This window comes from Trachurus japonicus, chromosome 20 (assembly GCF_045865225.1).
Source record: "Trachurus japonicus isolate A0001 chromosome 20, Traja_1.0".
In the NCBI taxonomy this organism is placed as follows: Eukaryota; Metazoa; Chordata; class Actinopteri; order Carangiformes; family Carangidae; genus Trachurus; species Trachurus japonicus.
In genome coordinates, this window is record NC_140926.1 from 9,144,406 (window position 1) to 9,159,173 (window position 14,768).

Genomic DNA, 14,768 nt, shown 5'->3' on the forward strand with positions numbered 1-14,768 from the left:
CCTGAGGTTATAGTAACTCAGATAACCACTCTTTATGACTGCGGTGAACAGGGAAGCATCAGAGCGAACAAATGAAACCTTTGACGGCCACGGCGAAGAATAAAAGCCCTCAACAGTGGAAAAACATAACCTCGATGATAACGATAGTGGATTCAAAATTCGGCATCAATAAGTCATTGACCCAACCTGCATTGGCTAAACAGTCCAGACCGGAGGTGATGGTGTGAAAGCACAATTAGGGCCCTTAATACTAATCAATCATGATCTGAATGCCACAGCAAATCTGAGTATTGTTGTTGACCCTTTATGACGACACTATCACAAAGCAAAAGTCGTCCTAAACTGGTTTCATGAGCTTCATAATGAGGTCAGTGGATTTCACTGATCTCCCCATCCAGCAGAGTCGTCACCGCTGCAGTCACGCAACTGGACACAATAGCGTTCCTAATCTTCATCTCTTTGAAGGTTTTAAACCAAGATCACTCCAACAAGTTCACTGCAAAATACATGTGCACGTTTTGTTTTGTACTTACTAATAAAACTGAGATAATTATTGAGTGTGTTCAGTCGGATGTAGAGCTAACAAAGTCGTGGCTTCCCTCTTTTATCCAGCTTGATGCAGGAATAAAAGGAGTGAACTGTCAAAACAGGAAGGAGGAGCTTTGTTTTCCAGCAGGAACCGAGCCAGGGCAGTGAAGAGCATCTGGTGTCTGCCAGGTGGTGCAGGGTGTGGATGCCTGATGGACAAAAAAAAGAAATGTTTGTCCTGTCTTGTGTCTTGTGCGAGTCTTAATTCTGAGGAAGGCAAACACATGCATTAAGTAGAAACAAAAACAGACCTGTGCAGGACTTTCTCTCACTGATCCCACATTTTCTTTAGATGCAGATGTTTGTGTTATTTTGGAGGTTGAAGATTTTTAAATGTGGGCTATACTGCAGTTGTAATCATGAAGGGTTGCTGAAGGTTTCTTTCTGTTCAAAAGGAAATGTTCCTCCCTCCTGTGAGTGTGTGTTTGCTCTTTGTAGGAACAATGTGTGTCAAATGTATGTCTAATGTATGTAAATGGCTCCTACCACAAGCTTCAGTTAGCTTCCCCCAGGAGACCAGTTCACACACCTTGTGACTATCAAGCCAACTATGATTTTTGTTGTGTGTGTGAATAAAGTGGAAAAAAAAAACTGTAGGGCTTATATCTGTAGTAAAGCCTTTGACCTTTCTCAGTGTTTAGTATCATTTGATTTGATCCAAATGAAGTTGGATTAAAAATAAATCAAATCATTTTTATTACAAAAAATGTATTAATTTGCACAAGCTTTATTCTTACATAACTGAATCACATGGTTTATTAGTTTATCCTCAAACATGTAATAAAATAGGCCATATAATAAAAGGGCAGCACTGCATGAAAACAGCTGGAAAATGTGGACATGCAGGATAGAAACCAGTAGCAGCGATGATTGCATGGTTTCCACCTGCCTCACCTGTCGGTCTGTCGGTGTTGATCTTTGACCCTGACTGACTCTGCCTGGCTCGAACATGGACGTGCACTTGCATAGCTCCCAGTTCAGTCACCGCGGGCTTCGGCTTCAACACGGCACTTAAAAAAAACACACACACACACACACACACACAGAAAAGAAAAAAGATGCATAGTTGGTGGAGGCAGAGCGGTGAAGTCTGACTGAACCGGTTCAAAGAGGATGTCAACAAGTGACGCAGCAGCAGAGACGGAGCTCAGAGTTGTAGACGGAGACGGAGCGACGCTTCAGAGGCAGAGCAGGACGACACGAGCTACACGCAGCACCACAGCGAGGTAAGTAGGCTACACCGTCTTTACCGCTCATTTTTTTTTACCAAATACTTGTATTATTATTATCATTATGTGTCTTGTGGCTTTTATCGACATGTTGGATGTTGTTGCGCACTTTCTATGTTTCCGTTTCCTCGCTGTGGACTTTCTTTTTCTTTGACCGCGGTGATGAACCCGGAGCTGAACTCCCTCTGGAAATCTGTTTGTTTAACGTTGTCGTACTTCTCTGTAATTACACACGTGTCCCTCAGCCAAATGAAAACGTGTTTCCTTGCGTGGTTTAAATATTTGGATATCCGGCGTTAAGATATTTCACTAATTTTACATTTTATCTTCGGTTTAACGCCGAAATAGTACTGGACAGGCGTTATTTGACCACAGAACCCGCCCAGAAGAACTTGTAAAAGTCGCAGAAATGTGTACAATACGGTGTTTTAGAGACATTTCAATGTGAAAATCAAGGCAACTTGTCTCTTAACACTTAATTTAAATGTCTTTTCCTGGTCACGGTTTGTGCTGCCCTTTAAAATAAACGGGTTTGGCCTCTAAAAAGAAGCCTATAGACCTATAGACACAAATTGCAGTGATTATACCTGAGTGAACGAGTTTATAATACATAGCCTATCATTAGGCTACCTATCATACACTGACTCCAGCTGCTCTGAAACACCATCATCGTCATTGGGTTTGGTTAAGTTTCAGTCCAGTTAAGCTTCAGCGAGCTCATGCATATCCAGGCCTGTTACCAGTATGTGCAGTCTGTGCATGTCCAAAAGCTTAGCCCTCTTCTTAATATCTGTTCACATGCATTAACTTCCTATAGGATAAACCCACGTATAGAAAGATAAACTGCTTTTGTGAAGGTGTGGCAGCAAACAGAACAAGTCTCGACCTGGTCTCTCCATCTGTTCATGCAAAAGTTGTTAGGTTGTCCCTGGATGAAGCTTGAAAAGATGTTCAGGGTGTAGATCATTTGCAGTAATTAGAACATTACATGGGTTTGTCAGCAGCAAGTGAGCACACACACACACACACCCACACTTTAGTGCAGGCTGGATCCTTGTGGTTATGTAAGTGTTTAGTTGGCAGATCCCAGCACACACCCACAGCCAGGCATGAGGCTCGCCGCGCAAACTGCAGCAGAGCGGAGAGCGCCGCGCAGATAACACTCAGCTCTCAAAGCATTAAAACAAACAGAGATGTGGTTCACACGCAGATAATGTATGTGTGGTATGGCTGCAACATAGTTTTATCAGCACTAGGTCAGAGGTCACTCAAGTCTGAAGTTTTTATTGAGTTCACTCTCTGAACAGGAATCTGTGCGATAACAGTCTGACCCAGTATCATTTATGGTAAACTAACTCTTGTTCTTTTAATACTATAATAGGAAAGCAAACTACAATTGTCCCGATCATTGGTTTCTCGTGTTAGATAATATATCAGAGCTAAAATGGCAGAAAAATGTCAAATACTGATAAACTACACAAATCAGATTTTTGCTGTCACTGACTGGCATTCAGTGGAACTGGAAAGTAATGGGTAGCCTATATTTTCTTTAACATTTAATTAATCAATTCATTTTTATTAGCGATGGATTCATACTTCAGAACAGTAGCTGTGCTTATTTGAAAAAAGTAAACATTATGATTGCATAGAAAAGATTTACAGCTGAAACAGTTGCTGTTTAATCAACATATTATTTTTGCAATGATTTTGGTAATTAAATAAATGAACAAATAGGACATTTTTCAAACACAGCTAATAGCATTCACTGGTTAATTTCAGTTGTTGAATTGGTTATGAGGTTATAAGGTTCACTTTACAGCATTATGATTAAAATGTTTTCAACTATATTCACTGGAAAATCATCAGCACACAAAAAGAACTACAAACTGATGGTATAATGGTATCTGGTCCATCAGTTGTTATTAAACCACTAATCCTCCAGCTGCAACACAGTAACCTTGATTTACAGGCTGGAGGAGGTCAGTGAAAATCTTTAGCATTATCCTTTATAGTTCAATCAAAGTCATTAGAGATTTATTATATTTATTCTGTAGCTGAAAGTGATTAATAAAAGGCTCTTGTCACTGGATGTTACACTGGTGTAAGAGAAAATGCCATCTTGAGAAAGAGGTCTAAGATCACGCTGCTAATTCCAGGATCACTGGTTTTTGTCTGGATTAACATCTGCAGCCTCAGATCCACCACAGATGTGCGTTTATGCTGATGCAATTTCTCTGCCTACAACACTGACACAGTTATTCCAGGCATTTGGTTGACTGGTCAATCAAAGGGGAAAAACAAGTCTTCTTCTTAATCCATCTTGTTAGTGACTCTCTTCAAAGAGAAATGCGAAACATTTACTTATTGCTGCTGCTCCTCCACATGTTAGGACACGGATTGTATAATTGATCCTCAGATTCAATGACAATGGAAGTAATCTAAGCCGTCGTCTGACTATTGAACTGTCTGTCGCAGTCTGATTTACTGAAGGAGAAAGTGATCAAACCTGCTGTGTTGGTAAACAAGAACCTCAAAGGAGTTTTCAAGGAGTTTTCAATCGAACGCAACTGCCTTCGATTGAAAACTCCTTTGAGATACTATGACCTGGACAAATGAGAATATGCACAGGCTTATGGTAAACAAGAAAAAAGCTAATTAGGACTAGACTCATCAACTTTAACTGTGGGACGCTGTGATGGCAGATTTCGAGTGTGCACCAGGTCCTCATGCTCTGTCATCACAGGCCAATCACTCGCTTGTATAAGTCTCCAAACAAGGTCACTTACAGGTTTACACTAAGCGCTTATATGGCTGTAATATTTCTTGTGTTGCCTCGGGCAGAGGCAGGATAAAAACACTCAGTACCATCCGCATAAAAGGTCTGTTGTTCTTGGCACTGATGTGGCTGTTGAAGAGCAGAAAGTTCTTCCTCCACGCTCACTGTCGTGTCACATCATGTCAGGCTTTTTATAATTGCATCATAGAGAGATAATGCTGTAATGAACACAGTGAATCGACCCTGAAGGCAGGTAAGAGGTAGAGCTCTGTGTTGAGAGAGAAAACACAGATTTTATTACAGATTTCATCAGGTCTCTGGTTCCTAATCAATTATTACCATCCACACATCGAACACTGAGCTGAGATAGAAGAGACAGTGATCCTGGAAACGCCTGTGACGGATCATCTGTTATGTTTATAAAACAAAGGTTGCACTGACACATACGTACATTCATATTTGGGTTTCCTCCTTATCCGGCTCGTAGTGTGGGTTCAGCGTTGGGCTGCAGCAGTAAATGTGGATATGTATGTTAGAGTGAGTGAGTGAGTGTGTGTGAGTGGGTGCATGAGCGCTGTACACTGGTTGTAAGAGAAAGTGTGGAGTGGGCACAGTTGAAAAATTATATAACCACATCTTATCAGTGCAACACAATCGGAGTGATAAGAAGAGAGAAGCATGACTTTCTTCTTCTTTTTCTTCTTCACTGTATCAGTCTGGAAATAACATAGAACAAGAAAATCCTATTGAAAGTAAAAGACTGAAATGAAAATGAATCCATCTTCAGAATTAATGACGATAAATTCCTTCAACCTTTTTGTGTTTTGTAGGGCACAGCAGGATCAAACATTTGGAGAGAGGTTCCAGCAAGAAGGTCACCATGGTGATGAAACCACAATAGACCAAGACCATCACCTATCAGGCATCAGTCAGGAGGAACCAAACAGAGGTGCAACACACACAGAGACACACACATGAGTAACATTTCTGATACAAAGCATCAAGAATTTAATTATGTTACTGTCAAGCGCTGAATCAGCTGCTCTGAATCTGTTACAGCACCGATACTTGGAGCAGAGAGAATAAAACAGAAGGAGGCCTCTAAGCTTCCTGGACCCAGATTCACCTCCTCTCTCCTCTTAACACTTTCCGAGAAGCTACATCTTCACAAAGGACATAATCCCAAGCCGAAGCCTGACTCCTGTCCTCACAGGTAAGCCGGAGTAAGACAGGCTCTGAGCGATGAAAGGTAAAATACTTATTTCCCGGTCCATAGTCCAGGGGCTAACAGAGTAATCTGATTGGTTGGCCTCGCTTTGGCATGCGACACATTATGTCACCAGTTAGTGCATGAATTCACAGGTCAACAATCTTCAGTGTCCACTTCAGAAGGGTCCACTGAGCAAGGACCCGAGCCAGCTTAAACTCACCGAGACACCATCAAAGACCACTATTCTTAAGAAGTAAAACATCATTATCAACTGAAACGGGCCCCTTAGTTCTGTGTCAGTGCTTCTTAGAAATTAGATTCTCGGAGCTTCCCGTAAAGCCGGAATGGGCAGAGCCGGTTATTTTTCCTCAAGAGGCTCAGGTCCTTTGGCATCTGCACAGAAATACTGCACATGTTTTATCAATCAGTCATAGCCAGTGTCTTTTTTTATGCTGCAGTGTGTTGAGGCAGCGTGTCTGACGTAATCAAGGTTTGACCAGCTGTGTTTTTTTTTCTGTGCATCCCTGCTGTTCTGACTGGGTCAATTCAATCTTTTCCATCACTAAATCAAACAGTGACTGAACCACTCAACCCTATCTGCGTACTTTAGCCTCTGATGCTGTATCTGGTCTGCCTGTGTTGTGTACACAAGGAAGTGCACTCAACAAAAGTGACCCCACCCCATACCCCTCCACCAACACTAATGGGCCCTAGTAAATCCTATATACAGAGATATGAAGCACTTACCACCCTTTCAGAAACCCTGACCTGAAATTCTTGCTGTTAATGTGTCATAAACTGTCACCTATCAACCGCAGATCAGCAGAGTGTGAGGTTACCTTAGTTTAGACCTGCTTCCTTGGTTACCCAGATTTATGTTGAACTTTCTCTTTGGATCAGATCTGACATGACATAACTGCATTTGACAAGAGGGTTGAGCATGTGCTGCAAAGTTTCTCTTGCATTTATTTGTTTAACTTGGAGTTCTGCACACTGTTCTAGAGGCTCCTGTACTTCTTAATAAAGGTCATGGATCAAACAAATTTCATTGGTTGAGGAGACACGCCTCATTAACTCCCAGAGCCACCTGCAGTCTTTACCACTAAACAAGTCCTTATATAGACAGAACGCTGTTAGTGTGTGTATGATCCATGTGCTGCCGTGTGCAACATAAAATGCCCTGCAAGCGCTTTCATAATTGGTTGTGAGGTGTGACTTCAGTGCTCATGTGACAGTGAGAACAGTTCAGTATTGGCAGACAGAGCCGAGGAATGCTGGGCATCCTGTTGATCCACATTACAGTGGCAAATGTGAGACATCCAAGTCTTCAGATGTTTCACACAAAAACATAAGCCTAGGTGTGTCTGAGTGAAATGTGAGAACATCTTAAATGAAAGTAGATATTATCACACTGCTGATTTTTCTTATCTGCGCGGTAAAATCTTGCAGCACTTTTTTTCACATCCTCACTGATATGGTCTCTGCAAAAACGACAAGCCCAGACCACTTCCCTGGTTTCCCCCCACAGTATAAAAATTGCACAATTCAACACATAAAAGGTTTTATTTCCTCAGGTAAATTGATCAAAAACAGGTCTTGTGTTTCATCTCCATTATTAACTACCTGAACCAGCTCAGAGTTATTATGTTGGGTAATGCAGGGTGTTATATAATATGACAAGTCTACTGACAGGTGTAATCCTGACATGTGTGTCTAATGGTTTTTATTTTTCTGCTCTTCCCTGTTTTGCCAGTTTGACTGAGCCATGGAGAGCTGAGACTGGGGACGGCTGCTGCCAGGTAAAGATCATACACAGTCTTAATCATAATAGATCATAATCTAAATGGGACACAGATCAAATCCAAAATATTCCCAATAAATCAGTGTGTAGGTACATAATTTAAATCAACAATTTCAAAGCAGCTGAAACTCTGAAAGCATTAGACCTCACTGTGTATACTCTTGACATCATCTGAGATTGGTTATTTTTTTAAGTGTTAATAGAGATAGGGTGTGTGTCCTTGGAAATCTCTTGTCTTTCAAAGTAACCTGTTCATCAAGAATCTAGTAAGATAGTTACACCTTGGGAACTGAACCTATCTTAAACAGCGACACCACAGTAACTGACACTCTGGCTTCTGCCAGCGTCTTTAATTTTATAACTCTGATAACATACTTACTGTAACTGCTTTTTACTTTGCTGTGCACACAATTTGCATTGGTATGAGATATGAGGTTCTGAAGCTGACGCATGAAAAGAGTTTGGCTACAATGTTCAGGGCAGAGCTGGACATGCTGTAACTGGTCTACATTTATAAACTCAAATCCTCTCTGGGAGGTTATGTTGTTATATGAATCATTATCTGACTAAATTATTTCAGAAATGGCACTAAAAGTAATAGACGTAGTTTCTGAATGTTATTGCTCATATAACAAATGTTATTTGTAATTCAACTTGCAGTGATTGGCAATTCTAGTTTAGTCTATTTAGTACACAGTATTGTTTATCTGCAGTAATTCTATTTCTCTCAACAGTTAAGCAGACAATCATCACCGTCAGCTACCCCCACAGAGACAGACAGTGACTGCCTGTTACCAGAGACACTACCATTTCCTGCTTTGAGGAAAGAGGACATTGTTGGAGTTGTTTGCAATGAACTGGACAATAAGAAGGACTTAAGTGTAAATGAGCAAACGTCTCATGGTGATTTTGTACCACATGAGTGTAATGGCTTGCACGTATTTCCATGTGGAGCACAATCAAAAAGGACTGGCTCTGGGTCAGTAGAGCTAGAGGAAGATATAAAGGACCATACAAACCCTGAGTACCAAAAGAGTTGTGACAAATTGTCAAAGCCTGCTGTAACTATGCTGTCTTCCACGGTGGTTACGGTTCTTGCGCCACACTGGAGTGGCCGACTACGGCGGTCCAAAAGATTTGAGGGAACTCGGAATCCAGTCCATGGCAGTCTACAAGATGTGAGAAATATTGAGTCAAACCATGCACATGGAGGCTTCCAGCAGACTCAAAACCAACATGGTATCGAGAGTAGGTTGAAGGATGAAACACAACCCCAACCGAGAGTAAGATTTCTGGACACCAGGAGCAATACAATGGACTGGTCAACTGAGAGTGGTCCTTCAAGACTGGACTATGACTCTAAGAGGAAAATGCTTCAGACTTTCTCTGTGGATGTAAACTCTGGGAGGATGGACAAAAGGGAAGTAGATGCAGGTGCTGCAAGGCCTCGAGTCTCAACTGCATCTCCACTGTCTCCCAGGGGAAATCCACAAGCTGGCCATCAAGGAACAGCCTCAACTTTGAGCTCCAAACCAACAACCAGCAGTTTGCTTCTGTCTTTAAGAAGAATTAACTCTGGTGGCCTGAACACTAAAACAGGCTCTTCCTTCTCTGACGATAACCGTTCAAGTGATCAAGAAGGAAACCTGTTCGCGTCACACCTCTCTCAAACCTTTCTCAACAAGAATGAGCAAGATAGGTTAAAGTCCCATCTCCCTCCATCATCCATTTCTTATAGGACAGTAGAGTCCAGGCCTGCCCTCTCCACATTGTCCTCCAACCGCAGAGACAGAAACGCATCTGAATCACCCTTCTTTCCATCTTCATCTGTAAACAGAGACACAGACAGTACACCTTTTATCCAGCAACCTCAAACAGGTTCAAAACTGGCATTTATGAGTCGAGAAAGATTAGAGAGGCAACAGATTTTCAGGGATTTGGACAAAAATGCAAACCTATCCTCAAAGAGCTCAGTCTCAACACCCAGATACCTCCAATATGATCCCTCATCCCTCCTAAAAGCTAACCCCCATCCTAGAGGGACCACACTGACATCCACTTCCTGGTGGAAACAAGTTGCTCCAGAAGGTGGTTCCTCGCAAACCCCCAATGATCCAACCAACACCAAAGACCAGACTAACATACCTTGCAATAATAATAGTCACTTGGTCTCCCCTGGGCCCATTGACAACAAAAGATACAGTAGTCAAATCCCCAGTAACAGAGACAACAAAAGTACAACAGAGTCAGTGTCCAAAGGGAACAGGAATGTTTTCCTGAAGCCTCAGAGAGGGACTCCCAACCACAGACAAAGAAATTCTGAGGATTCATCTGACCAAAAAACAGACAGGCTTTTCAAACAGCAGTACCATTCCAGTTTAGACACCCAAGAATCACAAAAGCTTTATAATTTGCCTGTTTTGTCCCCATCTAAAATTAGGAGAACTGCATCACAGACATCACTGAGTCATTCTACAGATCGCGGCAAGTATGATGTAAGTAATAGTTCATTTACAGCAAATGTAACTGAATCACCACCCACTTTGCTTGACCCCAAGCGCTCAAATACACCCACTGAAAACAGCAGAAAATACAATAACAACAACTGGTCATCCAAATCCAACAGTGCCCTTGCATCTCCTCAATTCAAGGACTCTGAGAAGTTTACAAAGCAGTCATTTTCTCTTGCTACGAGTATCACTCTGGACAGTCAAGCTCTTACTTCTAAAGCTACCTCTGGTCTCCCCCCAACCCTAAACATCAATACTTGTTCCTCTTTCCATTCTCACTCAGTTTCTTCACAGACCAGTACTCATACTTCAGTGCACCCGGAGTCTTCTCCTCAAACACCCAAATCCATCAACACTGCCTCACCTCTTGGCTTTGAAAGAAGCTCCATTCCCATATCTCTCCACCCTAAACCAGCTTCCAGCCTGATCCCCACAATCAGTTCTTTGTCTGTACCAAAGTACAGCTCTGTGTCCACAGCATCCATTTCCTCTTCTAACACATCTGGTCCCAGCCCATCCCTCCTGACTCCCCCTGCTACTTGTGCCATTGCATCTTCTCCCAACCCTAATACCTTTTCATCTCTGCTAACCCCTCCTGCAACCCCAATCGGTACTAGCGCCAACTACTCAAAAACTCCCAGCCCCAAGGCAGGGAGGGCATTTTCTAGTAGCCCAGAAAGAGACCCAAAGACTCTGCACCCCCACAAAGGGGGAAAGGGAGCCAGACGAGTAACATGGGATGACTCAGTGGACCTGCAGCACCCTGAGCCTGACACAATAGAGAGGCCAACACGTCCTCTATCTCCCAACAGGTCCCCCCGAAGCGTTAGAGCTCCAATCATTTTTTCTTTTCTAAGATCAAACAGTGCAACCACAAACACATCTTCTCTGCGCTCCCCTATGCCCAAAACATCCAGCATAGAGGTGGGAAAAGGAGGGAAATATCGATCCCTGTCATCTGATTCTGCTGATTTAACGTCCAGAGATCTAGAGAGATCCAAGCAAAGACCTTGTGATCCTACAATCTCTTACCAGGGAAAACAGGACCTAACCACACCTAGACAGGAGAGGACGCTCTCTATTGAGTCTGGTACAGTCCAGTGCAGTTCCTCCTCTCCTTCCGCCTTCCTTCCTGATTTTTCGAGTGCTTATAAGCTTCGATACAGCTCCACACCCTACTCCAGTCTTATGTCTAGCAGGTCAACACAAGGAGAGACTAAGACTTTAACACCCAGATCACCCCTCTTCCCAGAAACCCCTCGGCAAATGTATAGTCCCTCACATACTGATCAACATGCAGCCATGACCATGCCCACATCCAAACCCCCCCTGTCACCTATCAGCCCACCACAGACCATATCTTTGCCATTCCAAAACAAAACTGCGATGCAAGAACTTTCAAAGAGCTGGGTTTCAGAAACCAATCAAGTCAACAATAATCATGTCAAAGATAGCAGCCAAGATAATCAGAACGGCCAGATTTTACTTGTCGACAACAGATTTCATATCAGCTCACAGTCTCTGCAGGGTGATTCCTCGTGTGTAACTCAGACTCTGGTTTACAGCATTAAACCTAAAGTAGACACAGCTAAACCGGTGCCGAAGAACACTACATCTAAACCCTTTCAACATACTGGAAACACTACTACTTTGGACAACACATTAAAACAACAGCCACTCACAATGCAAAGTAAGGGAGTGTCAGGTGAGCTATGTAGTCGATCAGATCAGAGCTCTAGTGGTGAAAGCTCAGTGGATAGTCATTCCCAGGATGATGAGGGACACCGCAGAAGAGTTAAGGAGAGTGTACTGGGTAAAAGCAGATTCTTCTCAGTGGAGAACAGCAGTGAACAAAGCCCAAAGAGAAGCAGGTTTGCACTAAAGAAAAGTGTCAGCTCACCTAACTCAATTTTGTCAAGGTCAGATTCAGAGAGGGCCAACAAAACCAACAACAAAATGGACCAGGTCCTTAACAGGCTGAGACAAACATTCAGCACTAAACGATCTGATGATGATCCATCTTTTACATGGAAATGGAAACGGTCCTCCCAAGCACCACCTGTAAGTGGATCAATTGATAGTCAAAGTGCTGGTGATATCACGGCTGATACTCTTGAGGAGCAAGAGGAGGGTCAGGTGGTGTTGAAGGACAGTGAAAAGATAACAGAGGGTACAAACAGATTGTCACAAAACAGATGCACTGTTATACCACCTTCCCCTGTAGTTGGAACAACAGCAGGAGATATGTTCCCAGTTTGGTTAGAGATATCAACTCCAGATACTGCACACAATGAGCAGGAGGTTTATGCAGGACATCAGTCTGAAAGTAAAACCCAAGTTCATCTGACAGCCCACAACCAAAAAGCCCACCAGTTTGACCTTTACAATAACAACAGGACAGATCATATCCCGGCACACAGAGATCCCAGCCCTGGTAGGAGCTCAAACCTATCAAGTGGTTATCCTCAGTTCAGGAAGTCCACACCCAGTCCCAGGAGTCCCTTCTCTCCCTTCTCCTCTCTTGCCCCACTCTCCCCATTTACCCCACCTGACGTAACAGATGATAGTGTGTTCTATAGCCCCAAGTTGCAGCGTCGCAGGGAATCCCCCTCACCATGTGAGCCAGGGGAGGGGCTTAGCCTGGGGGGTTCAAGAAGAAGGTTGTCCACAGGTCCTCCAAGTGCAGGTACAGGGCCAGAAATGGAACATTTGGCATCCTCGTATGCCGACTTAAAGTATGGAATTGAGCCTGGGAGGTCATTTTCTGTAAGCTCAGTGCTTACCAGTCGACCCTCAGGGCCTGGACGTATCTCCACTGGACCTAGATTCAAGAGTGTTGGAGACCTCTCTTCCTTGACCTTTGAAGGCTCTGGCAGAGACTGGGATCAGTGGACCACCACACCTGACTGGACCACAATGAGTCAGGGGCCCACGCCTTCAAGTAACTCTAAGATGCCATTTTTCCCCAGTGACCCAGGTAAAATGAGATCAAGATCTCTCCCTCGATCAATAACCAGACGCTTGGCAAACTGTAGGTCAGAGGTCTTAATTTCTCAACCTGTAACTATCGTGGCCTCAAAGCCATCCCACCTGTGGAGCCCTAACATGAACACTTGTCACTTTAGATGGGATACAGAGGGTCCCCCTACACCCCCTCCAACCCCTCCCCAGTCACCACCCTCCAGACGCATATCTAAACCTACCAGCCCTTCCTCACCTATATTTCCCAGCTTGCCAGGTGCACAGTCAGTGGAGAGCCAGGCCTCCAGAGGGCATTTGCCCTCCAGAGGTTACATCTCCAGCCTTAGCACCTTTGAGGAGTCTTCCGACAGCAGCTCAGACACAACAACCGATGATGAATATTACTTAGAAACAGGTGAAGGTGAAGAAAAGGAGACAGAATTGTGAATGACAACTCTTCCAAGTCCTTTAGTCTCTTCTGTGATCCTGGACTTAAAGATTGTAGAAAGGGGAGAGAGATCCGAGGTGTACAGTGACCTGCCCCGGTTGATTACTGAGGTCAATGGTCAAAGTTTCCTGCATGATTTGCTTTTCAAAAGTGGTGGTTGCTGTCATGTTGAATGAGCAAGCATGGTGTTGTCAGCATAGTTTTACCAATGTTTTAATGTACAGAGTTCTGTATGTTACTGCAGATCTGCAGTGTAGGGATAAGAAATAACCATTGTTCACCATTTACAGTTCTGGCAGTTGCATGGGATTAGGGAGGGATGTACATCTGCGTAAGCGTTGTAACGACCAATCAATAATCCAGTGTGTATGGTTAGGCTGTCAATTTTAGATTTGCATTTCATTCTGCTACTTTACAGAGGTGATGTGGATAAATGTGCTCTCATGATATTTCATCATCTGTCTTCTTCTATGTTTGAAGAGTGAAATAAAATGTGGTAAATGTTGTTGGCATAATGCAAATACAGTTTATTTTCCTAGTGAACTTTTTAAACAGAGTGTTACTTTCAAAAGGTTTTGTACTCTGGGATGAATTTTAAATCACATTATTGTATTAACATTTGTTTTCAAATATAAGTGTATAGTGCCTGCTCTTATTTGCACAGTGACAATCTAATGTCTTAATAGATCTATTTTATAAATAAATATATTTCCAACATTATTGGGAGTAACTTGATTACATTCTTGCTTTCTACTACTTACGTAGTTTGATCTCTCATTGTGTTTCCCACCAGTGTTTACATGCCATAATAAGTGAAAAGGTATGCTAATTGTTGGCATGACAAACCAAACATTCACTGCCCGAGGAGATATTCCTGTCTGTAGGGAGTTTTTTCAGTGACCACAATTTATCATAACGCTATCAACTCTAAATAGTGTCTGCTGTGGGTGGGGCAGTACAGTTATTCAACATTTTTTTCATATTGTTCAAGTGGGCGTTCCCCTCTGTTAGTTGTGTTAACATGAACTCTTATGGTGATGTTTTGGACAAAGCATCCAGTAAACTGGGTGTAAAATTGTTACTTCACCTGCATGTTTGGACATTGTGTCCTTGACTTTCTCTACTGTGAATAATATTTCCATGGACACAGTCACACTGAGGCGGTACAATCTGTGTCCCTTTTATTAGCCATGACATCATCTGGGACAGGCACAGCCTAACATCATGTGTCATCATGAGTCTTCA

General features: G+C 42.9%; 1 protein-coding gene across 1 annotated transcript; it reads left to right on the forward strand.

Moving 5' to 3' along the window:
* Positions 1-1,516: 1,516 nt before the first annotated feature.
* On the forward strand, positions 1,517-14,243 carry LOC146966411 (uncharacterized). Its single transcript, XM_085763629.1, has 5 exons — positions 1,517-1,814; positions 5,424-5,542; positions 5,653-5,806; positions 7,557-7,602; positions 8,339-14,243. Exons 1-5 carry the CDS (start codon positions 1,702-1,704, stop codon positions 13,520-13,522), a joined length of 5,616 nt encoding a protein of 1,871 aa, XP_085619755.1. The 5' UTR covers positions 1,517-1,701; the 3' UTR covers positions 13,523-14,243.
* The last annotated feature ends 525 nt before the right edge of the window (positions 14,244-14,768 follow it).